This window comes from Oenanthe melanoleuca, chromosome 1A (assembly GCF_029582105.1).
Source record: "Oenanthe melanoleuca isolate GR-GAL-2019-014 chromosome 1A, OMel1.0, whole genome shotgun sequence".
In the NCBI taxonomy this organism is placed as follows: Eukaryota; Metazoa; Chordata; class Aves; order Passeriformes; family Muscicapidae; genus Oenanthe; species Oenanthe melanoleuca.
The window spans coordinates 12982799-13009520 of record NC_079334.1 but is presented as its reverse complement, the minus strand read 5'-3'; the positions used below and the strand labels follow the sequence as shown (position 1 = coordinate 13009520).

Below are 26722 nucleotides of genomic sequence, written 5' to 3'. Positions count from 1 at the left end.
TCTTTCCTAGGCAATACAAGAGCTCGTGTTTCTGTTCATTGGCTGTACAACTGCAATGTTCTCCCTGAAGTATTATCTTTACTTTACCTACAGGTCACAGCTGCAAACATTCTGCTGTGGGGTTGCAAAGTACAGAGCTAAAAGGCTGAACTCAAACAGGAAGTGGGAAGTGCAAGCAAAGAGGGACAGAGAGGCCCTGGGAATTTTATGGGCTTTTTTTGTCAATGTTCATCTGTTTTATGATGATATAAACTTGCTGCTTTAGAAGCAGGAGCTGTTGCAAGCAAAAGAATAATCAAAGGAAGTGGGCACAGATGAGAAGCCACAGGGACATCAAACTTGTGATGGCTATAAGTGACTTCAGGGCATATGAGCTGCCCTGCTGGGGGTGTGAAAATAGAAATAAAGGTGGTTCTAATCTGCTCAAAGGCAGCACAGTTAGGTTTACTTTGTTTGTTTTATTGTAGTTTTATGTAACTGATAAGATACTGAAATGAGATTGCAGAGATTTTTCTGGCAGTGAACTCTTTTGTTTGTTTATATACGAAGACTCCCACAGGTGCAGTGAAACCTTTGATTCTTGAGAAAGCTTTATCCTTTATAGGCCTACATCCTTTCATGTTATTTATGAATTTTATTATTAGAATTCATCTTGTTCAGTTTAAAGATGTTTTACTGTATGTGTGAATACTGTATATGTTTGAATTATTCAGTGATCACATTACATTAATCTTCTCTCTGCTGTAGTTGGCTTTTTTGGTAAGGTACTTCTTAAAATAGGCTTAATACCTCCACTGGCTAGTTTGAGACTTAGGTTTGAGTCCCTTTCGTACATGGCTCTTACCACCTGGCAGCAGAAGACTGAATAGGAATTTATGGAATGCTACATACTTCTGGTTTTCTGTGTTATTATGATTTGGTTCCTTGATATGACTTATGTAAATTTTACTGAAATATGGCAGGGTACCAGATTATGTTCAGAAGGTATTTATTGTGTAGCAGAGATGCAGCACCCCCTCTTCTCCCACATATTCCTAAACACAGATGGAGTGGAGTCTGCAGGCTTGGACAAAGTCAGGGAAGGTTATGCCACTGCTGAAGCTATTAAGAAGGAGTAGCAAAGTTACAGATCTTGTAGGAAGATTAAATAGTGACTTTCAAGAGATCTGTTATGTCTTAAGGGGGAGTGTAAGCCAAGCTGTACATGTAATGAGAGCTCTGCTGCGTTACAGTTCAGAAATAGACTTAACATAGCCAGGCATTATTGATTTAGTGTCCTTATAACCTGATATGACATGGAGGAGAAGGGCTGGGGTTCTCTCCTGGAACTGCTTTTATCACCTGAATGATTCCCTCGTGGCAGGCACTGACATCTTGGACACAGGGAAAGTAACACAGTGGGAAAATAACACAGTAGTGGTTTTCTTCTGTCAGGATGCACTGGATAAATCCTGCATGTACAGGATGCTCAGACCAAGAATCCAGGCTGCTTTCTCCTTCTTGATCTACAAAGCTTATACTCTTTTGGGGTCTTTAAGGAGAACTTTGGCAATTAAATCGGTGCTGCAGGCTGTCTACTGGCCAGTAACTACCAACCTGAGGCGACTTGGGAATGCCGTGGCCAAAGGGCTGTCTGTAGTGGCAGGCAAAGGCAAGGAAACTGAGAGTACAGCTGTGAACTGAGCCAACATATGACATTTAGTGGCCTAGTGAATTTTGACTTGTGTAATATAATTGTGAATCCCAGGTGCTGAAATAAATAGTTTTTTTCAATGCAGAAATGGTGTCTTCTTTTTTTTCTTCTTCTTCTGTAATTTCTTTTTCAAAGACTGGCCTAGAGATTTCTGCCAACCATGGGCATTTGGAGCTGGGGGCAGCTGGCAGTGCCAGTCTGGGTAAATTGCGGAGAAAAGCAATTTTCATTAAAACATATCTGGCTTTGCAGATGGTTTGAAGAAAGAATACTTGAGTCCAAGATCATGGCTTAAGCTCACTGACTTTAGGCCAATCCATCAGTCACAGGGAGACTGCTGGAGGCATTCACAGGATATTTTCCTGTAGGGTACATTATTGCTTGCACAATTCTGCACACTTTCCTAGGTGAGCCCTTGATCTATAAGCTGAAAATCAGTTATAAAATTCTGTGAGTGGGGTTAGGGCAGAGGTTTGAGATTCTGCCTGCTTGTTTGGTGGCTGCAGTATAGAGCTGTTTTAATATTGCCTTATGGAAGCAGTCTCCAATGGCTGTATTTTCCTCAGTGTAAAACATACTGGTCTAATGTATCCACATCCACAGTTTCTCTGAGTATCCTGTTCTAGCATCTCACCATGTTCATAGAAGTTCTTTACTATGAACAGTAATAAACAGTAGTAAAGAACTTCTTTTTAACGTTAATCTAAGTCTATCATCTTTCAGGTTTTTCAGAAACATTTATCTAATAATTTTTATAGCTTCCTAATGAAAATTCCACAACCCACTAGGCTGTCCAATCTAGTAAATTGCTGCCCTTATGCACAGAATATATTTCCTGACATCTAACTTCAAATTCCCCCTGGCTATAAGTTAAGAGTTGATTTTTTTTTTTTTCTTATCTTTTCCACATATGACTGCTATCAAGTCTCTCCATAGTCTTTTTCTCTAGGCTGAGCAACCACAAGTCTTTTACTCAAATAGTTGGGTTTTCTTTTTTTTTAACTTACAAATATTTTTGGTTTTTTAATGGTCTGTAAGGAAAATATGTTCCATTTAACTTTATAGTGCCCTCAGAAATATAGTCTCAGATTTATACTTTGGGATGGTACAACACATCAATACCAAATACTCCAAAGCAGGGTTGAATGTCACCTTTCTGCTTGAACAAGTTTGTATTTAGTGTTGCTGATTGTAACTGTTAGGGTTAGGTATCATCTACAGCTGATTATTCTATGCACGGTGTAGCTTGGTACTGTGGAGCAATGCTGCAAATTTTAGTGTTGAGACTGGCCTCAATAGGAGACAGTTTAGGTGAAAGAAGACAATAAATGCAAAGGCTACACAGATCTGTTCTGTGATCCAGCATTTTGCCAGTCAAAATGCAAAAGCCAAAGAGAAATAATTCTTTTGTGAGAATGATGCTCTTTATAACAATTCCATTGGGCACTTCATGGTCATTCAAATTCAGTGTGTGCTGTTATTGCACAGGTAATTTTCTGCCTGGAGACCTCTGGAAAAAATTAAAATTGGGGTTTCTTCAGGTAGAGTTTGTGATGAGGAAGTATTGCAAAATCCCTTTTTACCATACTGTAAACAGATAGAGATGCTGGACCACTATTTGTTTTCCTTCACAAAAAGGGAAGGAGAAAAAAAAAAAAAAAGAGAGAGTGAGACCTAGAGACCCTCTGTGATACTCAGGCCAGTATATGAATACAGAAAAAGCCCTGGCGTGGAAATGAGTAACAAAGTATGTGGTAAAATAGAGGAAGTGAAGCCTGGTTACTTTGAAGTAACAGAAGTGTTCCAGCTGACTTCAGCGCAGCCAGAATTTTGCTGACAATACCCTTTTGCTAAGTGCAGTTCTGCTTAGCACTCAAAATTTTGGTATTGTGGCTTCTTGGATAACAAATAATTACTTTTTTTTTCTTTTCCCCAGTTTCTCAGCCTTTATTAGCCATTGTTTTTGTGTAGTGAACGAGTTCTCTTTGTCTAGTCTGACTGAAGGAGGATTCCTTTATGGCAAGGACATGGACCTCTTAGAGTGAGTCCAGAGGAGAAACACTGAAGTTGATTACAGGGTTGGAGCAGCTCTGCTGTGAGGAAGGCCTGGGAGAATTGGGATTGCTCAGCCTGGAGAAGAGAAGGCTGTGGGGTGACCTCATTGTGGCCTTCCAGTGCCTAAAGGGAGCCCACAGGAAGGGTGGAGAGAGACTATTTACAAGGGCCTGGAGTGACAGAACAAGGGGGAATGGCTTCACACTGACAGACAGTAGGTTTAGATTGGATATTAGGAAAAAATTCTTTACCATGAGGGTGGTGAGGTACTGAAACAGAGAAGTTCTGCATATCCCATCCCTGGAACTATTAAAAGATAGGGCTCTGAGCAACCTGGTCAAGTGGATGGTGTCTCTGCCCGTGGCAGTGGGGTTGGAACTCAATAGTCTTTAAGATCCTTTCCAACCCAAACTGTTCTCTGATTCTACGTTATTTTCTGCAACATTTTCTTGCGATCAGATACTACCCTGTTCAGGTATGCACTTGTTCCAGATTGTTGTCATGGTGCCAAGGTAGTCCCTATGTTTTGCGAATTTTATATTGAATATCTGTTTGTTTGAGAATAGACCATCTATCTTCCAGAGATGAAGAAGTTGTAGGGAAAACCTATATAGTGATAATTAGCAATGTTGTGTTCTCTCTAAATTTGATATCTGCTCCCACTGAGCCACCTGTAAGGCTGAGTGCTTTTCTGAAAACTGCTGTTACGTGAAGTCTACAAAATAATGTTTCCAAGTAGACCAGGAACTTGCTTTTTGTGCTTTCAAAGGGTCTTTGTTCATCAGAGATGAAAAACGTAGACGCAAAGTTAGAAAGTGTTCAGCGTGGTTCTACTCCAATGTAAATTAGATCCTTCCAGCTTGCTTCACTATTAGCATTTTGATCCTGCAAGGAACTCCTCATTCACAGTAATTAGCTATGCAAGATATAATACCTGGTTTTATTCTTCTAAATATAAGCTTTTGGTCTGAAGTTTGATATGCTGGTTACCTCCATGCAATATTACACTTGCTAACCATGTAAACTTGATTTTCACACTCATTTGGTTTGTAAAATGCATGTTAATGACTATGTCCCTGCTATATTTTCTCTTTTCTTTCCCTTCCTGTGAATACTGCTGGCTCTCTGCTTTATGGAACACTGCACTTGATTCTCTCTGCCAGCTCTAGCTGAGGCTAATATTTGCCCAGGGTAAGGTGGCCTGAAAGGCCAGCTTGACCCGGCAGGGACCTTAATGTTATGTCCGGTGGTACCCTCTCTGGATTGATGGTTCTGAGGGGAGCTGCAGTGAAGGGGATCTGGTGTAACAGCTCTGTCAAGTCATGCAACGAATAGATATTTACAGATATGTGAGCTTGCAAAAATGCTACCTTTTTTTTATTCAGCAGAGCTGCTTCTTTCATATCCCACTTCGTTTTATCTTCCCACTGATGAGCTACTTTTTCATTTCTTCAGAGCATCTCCAGCTACATAAAAACAGGTTGGGCTGTAAGTTGCCCTACTCCTAAATAGTGTCACCAGCTTAATTGGTTTTTTGACATACATTTGTTGAGGGCTAATGTTCTCCATGACTCTGCTAGCCTTACTTCTCTGTGGAGATGACAATGTACAAGACAGATCAAAATCAAACCTGATTTGCCAAGAGACCTCACAGAAGTCTTTATTTCAGAAGTTCTTGTAATAGACACTTTGTCTTTAAATCTGTAGGAGCAAAACTCTGGCTTGTCAGTCGGGACTGGATCTTTCCATGCCCGAGCTGAACTTCGAGCTGGTATCTGACTGAGAGGGGGAAAAACTGTAAAACAACAGTAATTACACCTCTTGTTGATAGCAACTGGTATTTTGGTAATACAGAAGTAAGGTGAACTAGCATGTACATTCTACTAAAGGTGTATTTGTGGTTAATTCTGTTACAGGTAAGAGGGCGAGAGTTTTCAAAGCTCTCTCATTCTGGTATACTTTTGTGCTGACTTTTGGTAAAGACATCTGCTACCCATAGTGTTCCTTTGGTTCAGTGTCCCCTTCTCTGATGGAGAATGATGACAGCTCTCTGGTCTGCTGCTTCAGTTCTTTATCCTACTTTTCTCACCACCTTTTTGTCTCTGGATTCACTCCTAGGTAGCCCCCAGGTCCCCACCTACTGCTGCTATTCCTCAGTCTTTATTGGTATCTCTTTCTAGCTGGCCTTTTAATCACGGTCAGGGGATCAATTGACTCCCCACGAATGCTTTCTGGGCTGCTGTCACGCTGTGTGGAGTCTGTGCAGCTTAGCACAGACCTCAGAGGCAGAGTGTCATTGCAGGGATGCAGGGAAGAAGCATGAATCCACTTTGCACCTGTTTCCTACAGTGTAACGCTTCTGGCATCTCTGCTTTATCCTGCTGTGGGCATATGAATCCTGCATAAAGATGAGACAGCCCCCTTCCCTGGAAGTGCTACTCCATTAGTCCAATGCCAGAGTAATCTGCACACCTGGAGTGAAATTCAAAATGTAAAATGATTTGCTCATCATTGGTGTCAGGTAGGAGATGTAGTTGTTTTGCTGCTGCCTATTCTTTTGTTGTCTGGATGGCTTTTTTCTCCCTGTAGTAACACTGTGTAATAATGTTCTCATGTTATTCTAATAGCTTTGTTGTGGCTTTGAAGGTATAAGAACACAGATAAAACAAACCTTATCAGGAGAGGAAGTATTTTTTTATAAAAGCAAGGTATGCTTGGCTCTTGCAGGGCACTCCTTCTCTGCAGATCCCACAACACAGGTTTCACTTTTCTTCTGGGGCTGGGGTAGCAAGCAGTTACCTGAGGGATTAGCAGAATCTGAGTTTACTTACTTGGCAAGTTCACTGGTGACACAAAGCTGGGAGGAGTGGCTAGTCCTGAGCCCTTCAGACGGACCTTGACAGGCTGGAGACATGGGCAGAGAACAACTATCTAACTATCAACAAAAGCAAATGCTGGGTCATGTGTCTGAGGAGGAGTAGCCCCAGCAGCTCTGCAGAGTAGGACCAATGGGTCCTGGTGGGCTACAGGCTGTGTGTGAGCCAGCAGTGCCTTGGAGGACAAGAAAACCAATGGTGTGCTGGAGTGCATTGGGAAGAGCAGTTCCAGCAGGTCAGGAGGTGATGCTGCCCCTCTGCCCAGCCCTGGTGAGGATCACCTGGAGTGCCTCATCCAGTTTGGGCTCCTCTAGACAGAAGAGACACAGAACTGCTGGAGTGCAACAAAGATTATTTAGGGCCTGGAGCATCTCTCTGACGAGGAAAGGCTGAGGGAGCTGGGGCTGTTCAGCCTTGAGAGGAGGACTAAGAGGGGTCCTCATCCCTGTCTCTCCCTGTCTGCAGGGAGGGCTCAGAGCAGGGCCCAGCAATGGGAAGAGGAATGGGCAGGAACTAATGCCCAAGAAGTTCTAACTGAAATATAAGGAAGAACTTCTTCCTGTGCAGTGACTAAGATTGTCCAGAGAGGGTGTGGAGTCTCCCTGAGTGGTGATATCCCAGAACCATTGGGACACAATCCTGTGCCATGTGCTCTGAGATGGTCCTGCATGAGCTGGGAGGTGGGACTACATGACCCTAGTGTGGGCTATTCTTACTTCAGCCAGGTTGTGCATCTGTAACCTAGAGCAGAACTCCAGTGGAATTAAGTCATATGATACGCATTATATGTTTGGTTTGCCATATCTGAAGGAAAAAGTGCACAATTCTTTGAGGTTTTAAATGCCTGTATGAGGTTTTTGTAGATTTGCCTAATCTAAGCCACAGTTGCTTCTAATCTTATCCAGTAAAATTTAGTGGTGAAAGAGGACCTCAGATGGTGTAGAGCGTGGTGGAGTTACTACCCCTGGAGGTGTTGAAGAAACAACTGGATGTGGCACTCAGTGCCCTCTGGGTTAGGTGGCAAGCTGGCAATGGCTCAAATGTTGCACTGGATGACCTTGGAGGTCTTTTTGATCCTAAATTTTTTTATTATTATGTTTTTCCTTTGCTCTCTCCATTTGTTTCTATGTGCTATTTTAATCTTTTCAGATCACAAAAATACCCTGGTTCCATTCTCAATTAGCATGTTGTGATGACATTTGTCTGTGGAATTTTCAAGTTAATTTCATGTTATTTTCATGCTCTACAGATCAGGGGTTTGGAAGCCATATAAAATTACTTTGTTAAATATCTCATTAGTGGGTCAGGTGTAGTTCATTTTTGAAATCTCCTTAAAACCTGAGTAAATATGGATAATGTAAGTTGTACAGGATTCCTCATTTGGTAGCAATCCAAGTCAGTCACTTCATAGCCCTTTTCCCTGTAAATTTAAGAAGTTTCTGTCATTTTATGGCAAATATGTTAATATCCTGTTGTACTTTCAAAGAAGCCAAGTACAGTACAACTTGCAAAAATGTGGAAGGTGTACATTTGGCTTTGATTAATAGCCTTTCCATCAGAATTCGTGGTCTTTCAAAAAGCATTTTCTCTGAAATTATGCTTTCAGAGTATTTTTCCTTTCATTAACATACACCTAACTACCACTTACTGGCAGTGCACTTCAAATTCCTGTCAGAAAGAGTAAATTTAAAAAACACAGATTTCACTTTAAAATTTGTCTTTTGATTGCCATGTCTTTATGTTTTGCCTTCACTGGATGTCTAGCTACTTATTTGAGGGATAAAAAAAGCTGTCTCTGCAAAAATGAGCTGATTGAAAATTATTTTTCACTTTGCTGGTGTGCAAGAGCAATTTATGCTGTACTTTGATATTCTTCTCACTCTTTTGGGTATTGCAGTAGTTTCATTTGGATGTAGGAGAGAAACTTCAATTTCTATCCTCACAGGTGCTTGGGCTGTTAATGGAATGACTGAGCTGTACTTTCCTGCTTTAGGTTCTTTAAGGCACCACTGTGGCTGTGAAAATGCATATAAATTACAACAACGTTTAGAGAAAATGAATTCAGGATTTTCCAATCAGCTGTGTAGGCTATTACCTCATCTGCTGGGTCAGCACTGAGCACTTGCTCTTCTCACATATTCATTACAAAATTATGGCAGTATTTTTTTCATTCATGTATGCAGTTTGTTTTCTCTGTTTATTACTTATTCCCAGATGTCATGGTCTCTAATTGCATTTTTATTGCTGTAGTCTCTCTTTGGAGATGTGTGTGGTGCATAACAATATACAATTACATCATTCAGCACTTTGGAAGTAGCTGAAAATATTCTATCTCTGTTGAAAACTCTCCAGGTTAGGGCTTGATATTTCTTTATGTGAACACGTTTCATGTTAGCAATTACAGGGGGGGTTTATCTGACTACGGTGTGAGCTTTTGTGTTTGAGGTCTGTTCTTCACAGCAACCTGTTCTGTCACAGGCAGACAGACAAAAAAAAACCACCTTTTTGTGTGCCTTCATTTTTGGAATACGTTGTTGTGTGTGGCAACTGGGAGAAAGGGAGAAGTGCTGAATGCTGGCTGCCTGAAATCTTGCATCCTCCTTTGCAATGCTCTTGAAAAGGGGATTTTTTCACCTTTTACTCACCCAATATACGAAGCTGTGTGGAGCTATTCCCTGGACCACTCCCTGGGATGAGTGGCATTCATAGTATCTGAGGCTTGAAAGACCGAGGGAATGTTTAATCTCTACCCCTGGCTGACCTGACAGAGCAGAGCTTCTGCTCTGAAACATGTGGGATTTGTGCTTGCTCTGTAGTGGAATGAGCTCTCTGTGGAGTCCTGTTACTTATGAATTACTGCAAGTTCAGTAGAGCTCTTGCATTTCTTTGGTGTATTGAATTTGGATGTCTGAATTTTAAGTGGGAGTGGGAGAAGTGATTTAAACAAAATAGTGTAGCCTGTGACCCACCACTTGCCAAATTCACTGTGAAAGACTTGCCCGTTTTGAATTCTGATGTAGAATCATTGCTAATTTATCTTTAGCAAAGTGTTGTAAAGCAACCTCCTCTTCACTGGAATATTTGGAGTGCAGTCTGCCAGTCAGTTGTATCTAAAAGTGTCCTCTTCAGGCTTAATGAAACCTTGGCGAAAATTCGCACTGCTTAAGTGGAAACTTCCCCACCAAACTATTTCATGAATGAAAAATGCAGGCCATTAATTTATTAATAGCTATAAACTTCTTAGTTGAATCTTGATTGATTTATGAAAGATTACAAACTTCACAGGACTCCAAGATTTTCATACAAAAGCTCAATGAAACTCAGTAGTTCTGGTAAGGTTTCTCTTTGGGATTTAACTCTGAAATGAAACACACAAATGTGCCATTGCTTTGCTGAAAAAAGGAGAAGCTAAATGAAAAAGAAGAGGACATGTAAGCTCTTGCAAAGACAGAGTCATATTCGTTTGTAGTGGAAAGAGTACAGATCTATGTTGAAAGGTATGGAAATGTAAGACTACAAGAGGGATGCTGTTAAAAGTAATCTGTTTAATCTACTTGTTCTCTGCATCTTCTAGAGTCGCTTAAATCTTATTTATTGGGAAAAAAAGGGCACAATATTGTTGCTACTTGGTTGTTAGTGGTGGGATGGTCTAATATCTACTGCTTCCAGGTGTCATAAATGGCATTGTCAGAGGACCAAGACAGAAATGGAATGTCTAGGTGGTCTACTTGTGTAGAATCTTTACCAGTGATACAAAAAAGAGAAAAATAACCTAATCTGACTTTATAACTACAGGTCATATTATAACAGGTTATATGCCTAGGGGAAAAAACATTTTCTCTAAGTATGACTTTTTTTGGCTAGACACAGTTGTGAAAGAATGTTGTTCAACATTCAAAAAGTAATTTTGCAATCATTTTTCTCCACCCTTTAAAGGCTATCTAGACATGTGGAGTGCAACAACACTTGAGTATCTCTCTTTAATTGACTTAGAGAGCTCTAAAAAAAAATATAGAGATACTGTGGGAAGATGAAACAGAGGGCACAGTTATATGTAGTGACAGGGCAGGAGGGAATGGCTTTAAACTAGCAGAGAGCAGGTCTGCATTGGACATTAGGAGGAAGGTCTTCACTGTGAGGGTGGAAAGGCACTGGCACAGGTTCCTCGGAGACACTCCTATGCTCCATCTGGAAGTGTTCAAAGCCAGGTTGATTGGGCCTTGGAGCAACCTGATCTAATGAAAGGTGTTGAAACAAGATGAGCTTTAAGGTCTCTTCCAGCCTAGGCCATTCCATGATTTTATATATCTCTTATCAAAAGCCAGCAGCCAACCTGTGCTGTCTTCCATAAGATTCATCATGTGAATAAAAAAAGCCAAAGGAAAATTTAGAAGCTTAATTTTGGGGGCTAACAAAATCAGACAATTCAATTTTCAAAAAGGTGAAAGATCATGACAATTTTTGTGTCTTGGTAGAAGGATGAAAACTAAAGCAGCAGAGTGAGTATAAGAGGCAGAATGAAGTAATTTTCACATCCAGAGAAACAAGTCTGGCCCAAGGATATGTCTTTGGAAATGCTGCATGAAAACTGCAGTCATCATGTTTGAGTGTTACTGTTATATGTTAGCACGTACTGAGAGTGGGTTCAGCATGAGCCTAATTAACGACTTCTCATCCCTGTTGGGGATTCAAATATTCCCTGCTGGTACATTTCAAGGTGTTTGCTCTTTTGCCCCATCCTCTTCCAGGTCGCAAGGCTCAAATGTTTGCTGATAGGAAACTCCCTCCTCAGCCTAGCCATTAAACTGGGGCTGAAATAGGCCCCAAAAACAAAGTGGAGGGAAAGGCTCCAGGCTCAAGTAGCTTGCCATTGTGTACTGCTTATTACTCAGGGAATATTCAATCCAGTGCATTCCCATTGTGTTAACAGCTTCCTGCTGCTCTGGATGTTCATTAGTTTGCCCTGGATTTGCATTAGGTTTGGGAATTGCTTTAAGTGAATAATAAAATTGGTTTCAGCTCGATAGGAAACTCAGAATCTACTTGCTGGGTCTGACAATATCTTAAAAATAACAAAATATTATGATGTCCTAGTACCTACTGTGATTTCATAGAACCATAGAATCATTAAGGTTAGAAAAGCCTTCCAAGGTCATCAAGTCCAATCTTTGGCCAATCACCACCTTGTCAATTAAAGCATAGCACTGAGTGCAATGTCCAGTTATTTCTTGAACACCTCCAGGGATGGAGAATCCACCACCTCCCTGGGCAGTCCATTCCAATGCTTAACCACTTCTCCGTGGAGAAATTCTTTCTGAAACTTTATTCCATGGTTGTTTATTCAGCTGCCAGAAGAGAGTTGCAGTTTGAAACTTGTCATTGTCTTCTCCAAATTGCAGCCTCGAACAGAGGGTGGCACATCCTTTGTTTCAGCCTCTTACCTCAGGGAATTACACCTAGCAAAGGATGGCAGGGAAAGCTGGCTCCCTAGTGGTATCCAGAGCTGTCCAGGGTTCTGACATGTAAGAAACAGCAAATAGTGAGTGGCCAGGTGGCTCTGGCTGGAGCAGGTGGACTAGATTATGTGAATTCTGTGATGCTAAAAGCAAGAGAAGCACCGAGTCAGTAAGGAAAGGCCTTTGTATAAAATTGGCTCTCAGACTCTAATGCAGAACTGTGCTATCTTGGTCTTAGGTTGAGTTGGGTCCCTGAGGCCTGGCCCCCCTGTTTGGCTGCACTTTTAGTAGAGGAGTGAGCCCCAAAAGTACTTTCACAGAATAATTTAGGCTGGGAAAGACCTCTAGGAGCATCGACTGCAATCTTTGAAGGATTTCTATCTTGCCAACTAGACCAGAATACTGAGTGCCACTTCCAGGTGTTTCTTGACTGCTTCTAAGAATGGTGACTCCACCGCTTGCCTGGGCAGCCCATTCTAGTGCCTGACAAGCCCTTCAGTGAAGAAATTCATCCTGATGTCCAACTTGAACCCTCCCTGGCACACTTCCTCTTGCCCTGTTGCTTATTACCTGGGAGAAGGTCCCAACCCCCACTTGGCTGCATCCTGTTTTTCAGGTACTTGTAGAGAATGGTAAGGTCTCCCCTGAGCCTCCTTTTCTCCAGGCTAAACACTCCTAGCTCCCTCAGCTGTTCCTCACAGGACATGTGCTCCAGACCCTTTTCCAACTCTGTTTCTCTTCTCTGGGCAAGGCTTCGTGTAAGCTTGCAACAAGTTACATTTTCTGATTACATTTTATGGAAGCTATACCCTTATATGATGAAATGTCACTTTTTCTAATTTTAATCTTATGTTACTAAGTGTTTTATTATTGATTTAGAAGTGACTGTTGTGTATTCAAATTGTGAGATGTTACATTTTCATTATGAAAATACATCATTATGAAAATACACCATGAAATCAATATAAACAAGAATTCTGAATCCAAAGTAAAGCATTAGACGTGAGACAGGAAAATCTAATGATTTCATTATATTTGTTTAAATCACTTTGCTGTAAATTGTTGGGGTTTTTTATTTTTATGTATTTTTATTATTTTCTTACTATAATTATGAATTGTATTCACTTTTATGTATAAGGAAAACGCAAGCTTTTGTGGACATGAGCAGGCTTGTCACTGCTGCTGTCTGCTTGCTTGGAATGTAACCTGACAACATGTTCGAGCCTTGTCCAGACCTGGTGGGGCTTGTGGCCACTGCTGCTTGAGTCCTAGCCAACGTGTTTGGGCTTGCTTGGACGTGTACCTCAGCACAGTGGGCATGTCACAGCCCACCAAGAAGCTGCCTATAAAAGGGGCAGTGACCAAAGGTGGGATGGACGTGTTGGTGGAGCGCAGACTCCCCACACCCCCAGCGCTGCTTGCCTGTTCCTTATCAACGAACTAATAAATTGCCTTATTCCAATTTTGGTGAGTAATTTATAATAAATTCAGCCATGATAAGTTATTCATTAATTATTCTCATGCCTCTGTGTGAAAATAGGTTTTAAGGTGTTTTGTTTTCATTACCAGAAAAAATAAATAGCTAATGGAAACTTCATTGGTTCTGTAAATGCAGTAGTTATTCTCCTTTGTCTCCTTGGCCTTCTAAACTTCTGTTTTCATAACCTTTAGACATGACATTACATGGCACTGCACTTCCCTCTAATTGCTTCCTTATTTGGTAAACATGGCTTTTTAAACACATTGGTAGTCTCTCATTATATGTAAATCCTTTGATGATGCTTACCTCCTTTCTGACTTTCCAGCAGGGGATTTTAACTTGGCTCTACTTCTTTGCAGGAAGACTGTCCCTGAAGAAAGTGTTCTAAATGTAGACCTACACCATTGCTTAATGTGCAGTCCTTGAAATTCTTTGTGTTATTTTCTTTGTGTGCTGTTATTTGCTTTTCAAGTCTCATGTGTCAGCTTTTCATGTCTTGTTAGTTACATGAGCCAGATGTGCCATATAGTTTTCTGCATGAAGGATAAACTAAAATTTGGAGTTTTTGAAGTCTGAAATTAATGTTTTGGTTCCTTATCTGAAAGGAGAAATTTTCTTACGAGGCCTGATTTTTCTCATTAATAGAGAAGAAAAAAATGAAAGTGTGTACGTGTTAGCATAAGCAGTCTTTCCACGCTGCTGAGAAACCAGTCTCAGTGTTTAAACTCTGCTCAAACTCTAATTGCAATATCCTGAACAGCTCAATCCTTGTCTTTGATGTCTTTTTAACCAGTGAATCTCAAAAGATGTCAGTGATTCATGGGAACTATTCAGAGGTAACAGAAAAGCAAGGATCACTTGTTGATGAGAGGATCTTTTCCTTGTAGAGGTTCATTGTCTGAGGTACTATCAAAATGGAAGTGTGCTGCTACTTTGATACCTCCCATGATAACTTAATCCATATTTTGATGCCTATATAAGTTGATAATTACCTCTACTGTACCTGCTTATTCATATCAATAGGATCAGGAATTCAGAGATCTATTCCTTTCTGTAAGTGTAATTTTCCTTTCTACAAGTAGAATTGGAAACCGTTTTTTTTTATGAGCTGCAGCTAGCCTTATATATTGCATATCCTGTGTCTTGCTAATAAGATTTTGAAGAACATGAAATTGTTGATAAACCCTTTGTAAAACTGGAAAAAGTAAACACTACCACTTACTGAGCAATAGTTGGTCTTGCAAAACTTCCAGATATCTTCCTTGCTGACTATGTGTTGTCCCATACTGCCACAGAGAACAATTCAACATTCTTTACTTATTCCTACGCCAGATATAAGTAAGCAGATACCCTGCAATTTTCCCTATTCTCTTTTGATTTCTGCTTGCTACTCAAACTGTGCATCTTGAAATCATGGAGGGAGAAAGTACAGGCAAAGTTGGAGGACTTTGTCACTTGGCAGTCATATTATTTGTTTTTGTGTTTGTTTCTCTACCTGGAATGTAACAGTTACTTACTTTAACAAAGGTTTTTGTGCATGAGAGTTAGTGTGTGCCTATGGAGAGTAACTTTCTCAGCCAGGATATTGTGCACTGCAAGGAAGGAGATAACTGCCTTTAAGTTTATACTGCATTTTCCCAGACCTGCAGAAAAACTCGTTAAATTGTCATAATATAACTACTTGTGTTGTTTAATAGATTTCCTTGACATTAAAAAAGTATTTTTCTGCCCAGTAGTGATGATTTGTGTTCATTCTTGTTTTCATGAAAAACTTGAAAAGGTTTTGGTGCACTTTTTTTGGCTTAAGCTTAGACCATTTTATTAAGGCAACCACAGTCTTCACAGATTGATACACAGCTTTTCCTCTTCTGCTCAGACTTAGAGCAGATTAAGAAACAGGGAAATAAGTGCTGGAATACGTGCTGTTCCTACATGTCTTTCTGCCACCTAGTGCTCCTGATCTGGGAGGTTGTGTGAATGCTGGACAGTGCCCACATTTAACCTGAGTCAGCTGAAATGTGAGAGGAAGGCTGTTGTGTACCTGCCTCCAAAGATACTGGCAAAGCAGAGCAGGGCTGACAATCCCACACAGAGGATGGTGGTGCCCTCTGGGCCTCATGGCATCTGGTGTAGTGAGGAGATCTGGGAAAAGAAAGGATTTGATGAGTGTTTCTGTGCATCTTGGAAGAATTTAGTGCTTTGTCCTATGGCTCGATGTTTAGCCTTATCACACAGGATTTAAAAAGAAAAAATGAAAGGAATCACTCAAGAGAAAGTGATAAGGGAAGCCAACAGAGGTGGTTGTTTATGGATACTGGTCATGCTGGTCCTCAAGGAATTTGTGCACTATTTTTCCATTTTCTACCATTTACATGTGACTGGGTGACTCCACAGAACACTTAAATGCAGCTATTTAGGAGGCAATGTCAGTTTTTCTTGAGGCTTCCCAATTGTGGAAATGTTGGAAACTGTAACATTTCCCAGAATGAGATGCCCTCTCCAGCCCCAGAGTATCACCAAATGATATTTTTGTTTTATAGGTTTTAATTCAAAATTTGGGGTCCCAATGCACTGCAGATAATGAAGTTTGGATCCAGAAATCTTGCAGATCTTTGGAATTTCTCACCTATTTATTTTTTTTGTCTTCTCAGTGAGAATACCCAGAGCATTTATTGTTTAAAATACTGTCTATAATATACAGTCGATAGTCTGTTCCAAACTACAAAGATGGGGGGTTTTGTTTATTTTTTCCACAGTCCCCACACTGTGCTGTCCTTGGCTGTATGGAGGCTGACTCTGTTGAATTAAATACCACATCAGCAATTTAAAATTTTCTTTTAATTCCAAACAAGTGCTGCCTTGCAGTGACATCATCCTGGGTAGGAAGCTGTTAAAATCACACCATTTTGAAGTTCCTACATTAAGTACAGCTTCAGCTAAAAGTGACTGTCAGCTTAGTCACTGCTGCTCTGTGGTTTATGTGAATAATATTGCAAAGTGTTCTCTCATTAGTGTGTGGCTGCTCTGCAGTTCATGGATCCTTTTGGATAGCAGAGCTTTTCCTGCAGCAGCACAGCAATGCATTCAGTCTTCTAAGTGGTCCCTATGTCCCTGTGTAAATAGCTCCTGAGGTTCTAATCTCATGAAAAACAGTACTGCCTAAGGTACATATTTGTGAAGAGCACAAAGTTTGCATAAGCTTGAATGTTGAATTCCACTTCAGGGCTAAATAAAAACACTGCTGTCCTGGCTGAGACACGTGGACCTACAGAGGGGCTTGTCTCACCTGGAACAAACAGTGAGCTTCAGGTTTCAGCATGTACTAGCTGGCAGTGCCAGAACAAACTGAAGAAGGTAGCTGGAGGTCCAGTGTGGGATCTCTTCCTAATCTAGTTCATAATCACTGCCACCATTTCTTCTTGTAATAATCACATTTTAATCAGAGTCCCACCTGTTCTAGTGAGACAGAGTAGGTTTAGACTACATATGTGGAATTTGAGATTTATTTCTGTGAGCGTGGTGAGGCAGTGGAACAGGTTGCCCAGAGGAGTTGTGGGTGGCCCATCCCTGGAAGTGTTCAAGGCCAGATAGGTTTGGATGGGGCTCTGAACAACCTGGTCTAGTGTAAGGTGTCCCTGCCCGAGGTGTTGGAACAAGATGATCTCTAAGGTCCCTCCCAGCCCAAACCATTCTGTGATTCTGTGTCTGTTACCTTGCTGTCACTGGGCCACTCCTTGCTCTGGGCTCCTGCACCTGCTTAGGATGTAATTGGTAACTGGCTGGAGAGGAGTGAATGAAATGGAAAGAACCACAGCCCCCCTCCCATTACCCTGTTGGGAATACGCCTTCTTGACACTGATGGGTTTTTGTCCTCAAGCTGTCATGTCTTGACAGCTCTGTAGGTGGAACAAAGGGGCTCATCAGACCGAACATGATTTGTAAACAATGAAGAAGGAGCTTGTGCCACCCTGCAGCATCTGACAGTGTAAAAAACCACTGTGACCTCTCAGCGTTTTGCTGGTTCCTCAAAGAAATTCAGTAGAATTTCACTCTTCCCATCAGGATGCTGCCTTCTCAAAAGGGATAGCAAAATCACAGCATCTCTTTCAGATTAAAAATGCTTATTTAAAAGATAAATTATTCTAATTTATGTTCTTAGTGAAGATACAATGATTTTTGTATCTTCAGCATTAAATCAGAGGCTGAATACCGTAGTTTTTCCAGTAAGAACTTGGTTTCTTATTAAAGTCTTTGGCAGTGAGTGGGCAAAAAATTAGTGCATTAACAACCTAACAATGAAATCAAAGTGATTTAAAGTAGCATTATCTAAAATTACTTTTTGTTAGTATGTGTAATGTTCTTTTAACTGATGACAATGATTTATTTCTTCTTAGATGAATGATGAAACTAATCAGTGAACTGCTTGAGAGATGCTTTGTTAAATTAGTCCTATATTCAATTGGGAACCTTTAATCTATTGCTCTGTGTGCTTATTTGTCATTGAATTTGCAGGGGGAAGTGCAGGTTCTTCTTTTGTTTACATGAATATGAACTAGAACACCTTCATTGATTGTCAGTAGAGTATCATTGTTTAAAAAGGGGAAAATGAGACAATGGGGCCTTCCTATCTTTGGCTTTATTGGGAGATACCTTTTAAAAAAATGCCTTACACAATTAATTTAATAAATTACTTGACTTATGTTTACAAGGGAATTCATCCTGCTTATTTCCAATGTGCAAGGTGTTACTATTTAAAAGTATTTGTAAATTCTATGGTAATTATTGCTTAATAATGGGGATAAATTGGTGGTTTCCTGGTACATTTTCTCTATCAGACAAAATAAACTGAGGCTGTTTTTTTCCAGTCCACCCACAAGACTCTGGCCATTCATAAAAATTTCATGAATGAAAAAAATAACATATGTGTTAACAATGAAAATAACAGGAAGCTAATACTAGTGGAAATGCTTTTGTTACAGCTATGCTGCCTAAAGCCAGCATTTGTTAGGCTAGCTTAGAATTCTAAGGAGAAAAGCAGCTGAGCTTTTTGTGATCATTTAGCATAAACGACAGCTGGGTCCCTTCACACTGTCAACTATGAACTGGTAATTTGCCTAGCAAAGTGTTGTGATGTGGAAAGTAAAGAAGGAAAGCATTAGAAGGTTTTGCAGAGAGAAAAAAAGACATATATTTCATAGTTGCTAATGGGCAACACTTGAGTCTAGGATTTGTGTAAGTTTTGTGTGACCTGACAGTTTTGTGTTTGTTTGGACAAAGAGTTCCTGGAATGTCCCTGCAATCTCAGCAATAACACAGATCTGTAATGTCTGAAAAAAAGTCACATGTAAGATAACAAATGCAGATTTCTTCCAGGTCATCCTAAGTAATTGCTCTTCATTAAGCTCAAAGCACCAAGCAACAGAGACAGTTAATCCTTTGGACTTTGTAACCCCCTACATGCTGGTAATGGCACTGGAATTATGTCTTTTGATTAATGTATGTAGAAGGTTTAAAAGTGTACTCTTCTGGAAAATAGGACAGTGTACATTTCAAGCTAAAGTATGATGTGTAGGCTCTGATGTCTGTGCCATGTCCTGAATCTTCAGTACTTCACTGGAGGAGGCAAAAGTGTCTATGGGCATGGTGGGCATGGTGGCTTTCCACAAATAGCTGTGTTCAGCCTGGTTTTCCTCCTGTGTCCATAGAAGTGGATCTTCATAGACTAGGCAGAAAGACAACCACCATGATGATATAATGTGCCCCTTCTACTTTCCTTTGGCTTCTTCACATCACCTTGTCAGCCCTGATCATCTTCTTTTGCTTCTTAGACTCCTGAAGTGATACCTAGTCCAGACTTGTGTGATACAAACTTGGGAATTATTTTGTTGTTAATCAGCAGCTATAGCTTGGCAGGTGTTGCATTGTGAAACTTGTGGAAATTTATAGGCTTGGCTAATCCTTTGTTTTAAGGGAAAGGGCATGCTATTCTGAAATGAATAGGCTGTTTGGGTAAGAGCCACCAGAAGTGAACAGGACTAAGCCTCCAGCTTAGTCAACAGGACTAAGCAGTAAATGGGGGCAAGAAGAATTAGAATGATAAGCAAGAGATATAGATAGCAAGTAAGAGTTTAAGTAAAGAAAAATGAGTGTAATTTGGAACCAATATATGTTGATGCCATTGTTTGTTAAAATGTAGAAATTGTGTATATTTACACAAATTGTGAGTTCCCAGCATGCTCCCTACTTCACACAAACTAAAATAAAATATAGAACTACCTCACTTTGGTGTGGGAATTTTCTGTACACACCAGGTGGAAAGCCTGTGTTCAGGATAACAGAAGGACAAGAGTTTCAAAACTTCATCAGCTTTTGGAAACCAAAGTACGTATGCAAACAAGAACTGGTGTTGTCATCTCTGAGCAGAACAGGAAAGAAGCCTCTCTTGAAGCAATCTCAAGCAATATTAAAGGCTGTTTGCAACTCATAGAATTTGGAAGCATTTAGTAACTACTAAATGTCTATTTGGGGGTCTAAAGGCACAGAATTTATGCAACAGTGCCCACTACTCTTAAAATCAAGAGTTAATGTCTGCTGCCTTTGTATTTTGGCATGGCCTTTGTATAACCAGCTGTCTTGAAAGGAGCTTTGATACATCTTCAAGAAAGGTACTGTTACATATAGAACATATCTAGTCTCCATTTCCTCTGCTTCCCACCCCACCCCTTTATGGAGAATGCGAATTCTCATCTGATCAGGGTCACCTCAGAGATGAGACGTCCTTTGAATCTCAAGATATTCTCCTGGTTCGAAAACTGTAAGTTAAAAAATGTTCTTGAGAAGGCAGATGCAGGACAAGAATTCAGCTGCATATTCAGTACTGCTCTGCTGTGCTGTCAGTACATTCCTAACCATTGCTGGGTCTCAGGAAACTAAAATTTACTTTTCTGCTTAAGCATATTTTAATCCAGAGTTAGGTTTTTTTTATTAAAAAACAGGCTGTGACTTTATGGAAGCTGAATGGTCTAGTTTGCAGAGAAAGGTATAAGACAGCAGGAGTAAGTTATAAAAAATGCAGAGTCTGTTCTGTAATACTGTGTCTGTTTGCTGGACCATGTCCTGTAGGGCAATGCCTGGTGAATTTATGATGCAATGTCAGATGTTGCTCTGTACGTGCAAGTGAGGCCCAGACCCAGAGAGAATTGTTCTGTGATGCTGCATCCTCTCTCCCTGTCATCTGTATTCTCTGAGACCTGTGCAGTAACTCCTGTCTCTGCTGCAAAGTCAGGCTTTTGCAAGTTTGATAAATAAAAATCCCTGAACAATTTTTTTGCCTGAGGAGAATATAAACTCTTGTATTGTAGACAAATCATATTCTGTAACTAAATCACACTGCTTTAAATTCAAATGTCTCTTTACCACCTTTTATTTTTCATATGCTGGGCTGCTCTGAAATGCTGTGTGCTGCTTATGACTGCCCCAAGATCACAAAATGGCTTGGGGCTGGCAGGAACATGTCCCATCCGTAGTTTTGAGATCTTCTGGAATGAGGACTATACAGATCTAATATATTACTGTGTTTGGTGCACGGGATCCCATGACCATTTGACTTTGCATTTTCATGCCCTGCTAAGCAGCTACAAGAGCTCCTCAGCTAAAATGGTCCCATTCTAATTTTAATTCGTGCTAATTCTAATTTGTAATGTGTCTGGGCAGCTGGCTGTTTAAGGAGCTGCTGTTAAGCTCCAAATATCTTTGCCTAAGGCTCTGGACTGACCTGTCCCAGCAGCACAACCATGGAGAAAGCCAGGGTGACTCCAGATTCCCAATATACTTCTGTCATTACAGCATTCCCTGTTCCTTCCTTTCTTCCTCAGAGGTGTTATTTGTATATCAGCTCAGGAAGATCACTCTCATGTGGCTTTTTCCCCCCTGTTTTCCTAGTTGGTTTTTTTCCCCGTGTCCTTGCAGCTTGCCTGGAAGGCTATGAACTGCCTGACTTTGGTCAGTGTCTGCATCAGGACTTCAGGCAGTTTTGGTTTTGCAGAAAATCATCTTCTGTACCATGTTTATTGCATCCTGGTTTGGGGAGTGGGGATCAGACTGGTTCTACATGTACTTACCAGCTAATTTCTGTCCTTTTTTGTTTGCTTTCTTTCACTCCTAATTTTCCTTTTTCATTCTGCCACTTTGAGCTCTAACAGCACCCTGGATTCTCCAGGAGTGGCTGCTACAAAGATGTTTGTGTTCTCCTCTGTAAAACTTGTCTTGTTTTGTGTTGCTAGGCTACTCCCTTCCAGCTGCCACTGAAGAAATGTTCCGTGGTGGGAAACGGTGGGATCCTGAAAAAGAGTGGCTGCGGCAAACAAATAGATCAAGCAGATTTTGTCATGCGGTAAGACAGAGACCTTAATGACACATTGTCCCCCCTTCCACCTGCTAAGCCTCAGACTTTTCAAAGCTGTTCAGTTGGGATTAATCACTGATAATTTTCTTTGTTGCCCTGCCTTTTCAGGATGCTTTACACAAGCAATTTGGGTCAAAGTATGAGTAGAGGCAAAAAAGGAGTTTTGGCTTGGTTTGGCAAAGGGATGTGGGGTGTTGGGACAATCTGCTGGTCAGTAAAGTTGTGACAGCTTGTGCAGTGTCTCAGGGAGGTACTGAGGAGCAGCTTTTTTCATCATTTATGCAGGGACAGCCAGGGTGCTTCATCCTGCTCTGTGCTCTGTAACTAAATGCCATGTATGCAACCTGTGGAATTCAGAATGAGTTGTGGATGATTTATGGGGCAAGGCTTGAGTTGGTAAAAACAAAAATCTTCCTTTGTTTTTCTTCTGTTAAGACTGAACTGTGGCTGACTGAGGAAAGGCCAAACCTCTTCCGTTGATGTGAGGTTTTTGTGATTCTTCACATTTCCTTTCCCTCCAGCTTTCCATTATTTATAAGAACCTGTCAGGAGCGATGTTGAACCAGCTACTGCTTTTGTGATTAAATTTGGCACTTTCTAGGTCTGTGATCCTTAAGGAAGAAAGACAGAAGTTAGTTCCTCCCTGATAAACATGAACAAGAGAAACATTGTCAGAGAGAAACTGGAGGAATGTTCCAAAAAAGATGAGAATTGGAGTTTCTTTGGGTTTCTAATGGATGCATAATGAGCTCCCACTATAACACATCTCCTTATTAGATCCTGATGGCTTATTATAAAACCATACAAATTTGCTCTAAACAATTACTATAACTTCTGGTTTGCATCTCAAAGATGAAAAATGCCTTAATTATTAAATATCGGTTAATGCAAAGAAATAGGACAAATTAAATTCAAACATATATGTAGAATGTTTATGGAAGAGAAGATGTAAAGCACAGGGGGAGAGAGCAGCACTCTGATTGCCATTACTGCAAAACTCCTTAGGTGTTCCATAGACTAAATACAAGAAACAAGCATATATGCTATGGTTATATTTCCTAGAAAATTAGAATGCTGTAGAACCAAATCTGTTACAAAAACAATAGAAGTTTAAAAACAAAACAAAAAACAAAAACAACAAAAAGCCCCCAAACGAAACAGCAGCTATTTTAGCTTGATCATAATAAACCAACCTTTATATGTAGAGAGCTTTTTTTGATTTAGAAATAAGTGATTGGGAGAATCCCAGTCATTGTCTGCAGGCTTTGTTGTATTAGTCATATGAAATAATTTTAATGGAAAATTTTGTTGATGTTTTCTAAATCTCATTTCTTTAATCTGAGAGCTGAGAGAAACATCACAATGGTGACTTCCATAACACTTTTCATTTTTTTGAAAAGAAATTTGTGTAATATCTTCAAAGTATTTCTGCAGTGTGAAGTGTCCTGCAAGGTTTTGCCCTGTTAATTGTTAATTCCCTTCACATGAGTTTTGATTTTGCTTATGTATATTTCCATAAGCTTTGTCATGTGAGAGAAGATGGCTGCAGTCATATGTTGTAATTGCTAAGGTTATTGAATGAGTTTAAACTCATCTGGTTGCTGAGCATCTTCTACAAACCCAGCTGTTCCAACACAGAGATGAAAAGAGTGGCAGTTTTCAGCCCCTAAGGCAGAGCAAGCTGCATATGCAATGAGAAAGGTGCAAATGGTCTATATGTTTAGGCATTGTGGTTATAATGGCTCTTCTGATTTTTCAAGTTTGTAATTCTTATTTCTAAGGAAAAAAAAAAAATTTACTCCCTCCCTACCTGCTAATGCTTATTTTAAGAGAGAAGTGTTGGGTAGTAGTCTTAAGCCATGTTTTTATCTCTGTTTTTCATATACTTACTTTTTAGTACCAGATATAACAGTAAGAGAATTAAAAATAAAGTTAGGATGAATCTTGTGCTTCGGTGTGCTCCTCAGCTGCAGAACACTAAGCACTCTGCTGACCTATCCAAGAAAATAATTGGGAAGGTCAAGCAACAGATTTCCTGCAGTTTCCTGTGGATACTCTAGCCATTTCTTAATGTTTCCCTGCACAGTAAGGTGGGAATCACTTATGAAAGGAATTGGATGTATTTAAATAATGCATCTGTGACTGACACATGAAAGAATTGTGATTATTTAGATGCTGAGATGATAAAAACTAGGGTGAGGTCTTAGTCCTTCATAGTGCTTTTAAATTAACTTTAACCAAAACTTCTTTCTTAAAAGCATACCTTATGAGCTTTTGTTTAGTCAAAGCAGGGAGCATTTAATTGTGATCTGTCAGAGGTATTTATGCCACCTCTCTACCCTAAGGCAAATCAGCTATAAATCTTCCTTCACAAATACTTGTTTGACTTTCATTTTATTTTACTTTATTTTAAGGAACTCTTTCTTGTTAAGATTTTATCATTTGTTATGTCTGAGAACTAAAATATCCCTATGCTTCCCTCCTTCCCTCCTTCCCTCCTTCCCTCCTTCCCTCCTTCCCTCCTTCCCTCCTTCCCTCCTTCCCTCCCCATCAATGACTGCAGTTTCTGAAACCTCTTATTTTTATTATTTTTTCGGTCTTCTTTTGAAATTGCCTAGCTTCTCTTAATTTATGGTAGAGTGATCTAGAAGCTGTTTCCTGACTGAAATCTCAGTACATTGTACGCATCTTAACAAATATAGTCATGAAAAGGAGAAAATGTTCCAGGAAATTTTGTATTTCTTGGTGAATGTGATTTAATTGATCTATGTTCCATGTAGGTAGGACATTGCTGTCCTTATCCTTGGTAATTCTTGATGATGATAATTTCAGGTTTTGAGAGCAGTTATTTATATGCAGATAGAGGCTGATACAGCACCACAGTGGTTTTGGTTGGGTTGGGATTTTTTTGTTGTTTTGTTGTTGTTGTTTTTTCGTCGGTTTTGGTTTGCTTGGTCGTTTTTTTTTTTAATGACCTGACAAACACTGCAGAGAGAAAACCCCAAACTCCAACAACATAAACACCTAAAAGCCTTTCTCTGAAAAAAAAATCCAAATTCTGCTGTCTTTGAGAATGATGGTTTCATTTTTGCCTTTTAAGCATTCCAAATACTGTTTGTATCTTTATTTTAAAGGAGAAATTTGAAATGAAAAATGTTTGGAAAACAGTTATTAGTGTAATTTTTATGTATTGAGTAGATTTCTCCAGACTAGTTTTTCGGGCAGGGCATAGGCTTGTATACTGTTTGAATGTATCTTCATCTTTATCTCCTGCACCTTCCTCCTAGTGTTTACAAGAGATCTTTTGTGACTGTTCACTGTGTGGATGTTTCCCTTTAATTCTGAGATTTTTTTGAGTCTTGATTCTCTGCTTCCCAAAGTAAATTTACTCGATTGCTTTGGCTTTATTCTATCATCATCCTGCCCACCAGAACAAGATTGTGAGCAGAACTGAGAGACATATATTTTAAAAGCCGCCTAACTTTTTTTCTCTGTGTTTTCTCAGTAAATTCTATAAGAAGATGGTACCCCACAGTGTAATATTTAAAATGCCAGTTACAATGACTGTAATACCACAGAGTGGTATTATCAATCTGGAGCCTGATACTGGTAAATAAAACAAAACAGAGTGAAAACCAGAACTTTTGAAGAGTTTGGATTTAAAAAAAAAAGTTCTCCTATAGAAAGTAACAGCCTCTTCCACAGCCTTTCAGCCTGTCAGAAATGTTAAATCAGCCTTTAGTTTTGCTTAGCAGCTACACAGATCTCATCTCTGCAAAAGGTTTTATTTCTCTATTTCCCCACAATCTGGTACAAAAATGCTTATAGGTGTGGTACAGTAGGGAACAATTGTAGCCTGGTCCAATAGTACAAGATTTTTACATTTTCTGAAACCTATCAGTCCTGAATGTTATTTAAAATCTTGACTGTCTTTGTGTGCAGGTGCAACCTTCCTCCTCTATCCAGTGAATACAGCAAGGACGTTGGATCCAAAACCCAACTGGTGACTGCAAATCCCAGTATAATTCAGAAAAGGTAGAGATCAGATTTTTCCTTTTCTGGTTGGGGGGTAGACAAAAAGAAAAATTCTTCATCTTTGTTACAGAAATTATTACATCAGAGTTGTGTTCTTAATCTCATCCTGGAAGGGGATCTGGAAAAGGTGAAATGGGCAATGGTTTGTTGTTAGGTGAAATAATTAAAGGCTAAACCTCTAATCCTTTCAGTATAAACAGGGAAGCTAAGGGAGGTGCATACTGATGGGTGCCCCAAACTGGTGGTCAGGCTAGCTGGCTGCTGCATCCCACAGTTAATGAGGATGCTAATTTGGGTTTCTCTTTGCTTCAGCAGAGATACCCTCTGAGTCCTCACTGCCTTTATTTGATTTGATTTATTTATTTGATACTGACTTACAGAGTATAAAAGGGGTTAGGATGGAACTGCTTGGCAGGATGTGATCATACAAGCTTTGCTTTCTTAGGAAACTGGGACAAATTTGTGTTGTTTATTAGAGTTGGTTGAAATTTTCCAAATGTCAGTCACTGATGAGAGTGGGGAAGATGGAGTGGGGGGAAAAAATGTCAGTGCTATCTCTGATTTTGTCTTCCTGAATTTTAATTGCCATGTTTTTTGTTTATCATCTGGACTGAGGTAGGTTGTTCTCAGGCAGAACAAAATCTGGTAGTAACCTGCCACATTCACTGAAAAATACAAGAGAGAAGATGTGAACCAAAGGGATGAACAGGAAATGATTAGGCA

General features: G+C 40.0%; 1 protein-coding gene across 1 annotated transcript in view; it reads left to right on the top strand.

Moving 5' to 3' along the window:
• The window catches only part of ST8SIA1 (ST8 alpha-N-acetyl-neuraminide alpha-2,8-sialyltransferase 1), a 96063-nt gene that overhangs the window by 31281 nt on the left and 38060 nt on the right, over positions 1 to 26722 (top strand). Inside the window, exons 3-4 of the mRNA XM_056516280.1 lie at positions 21843 to 21952; positions 25907 to 25999. Coding sequence (XP_056372255.1) covers positions 21843 to 21952; positions 25907 to 25999 — 203 coding nt within the window. The remainder of the gene's footprint in view (positions 1 to 21842; positions 21953 to 25906; positions 26000 to 26722) is intronic.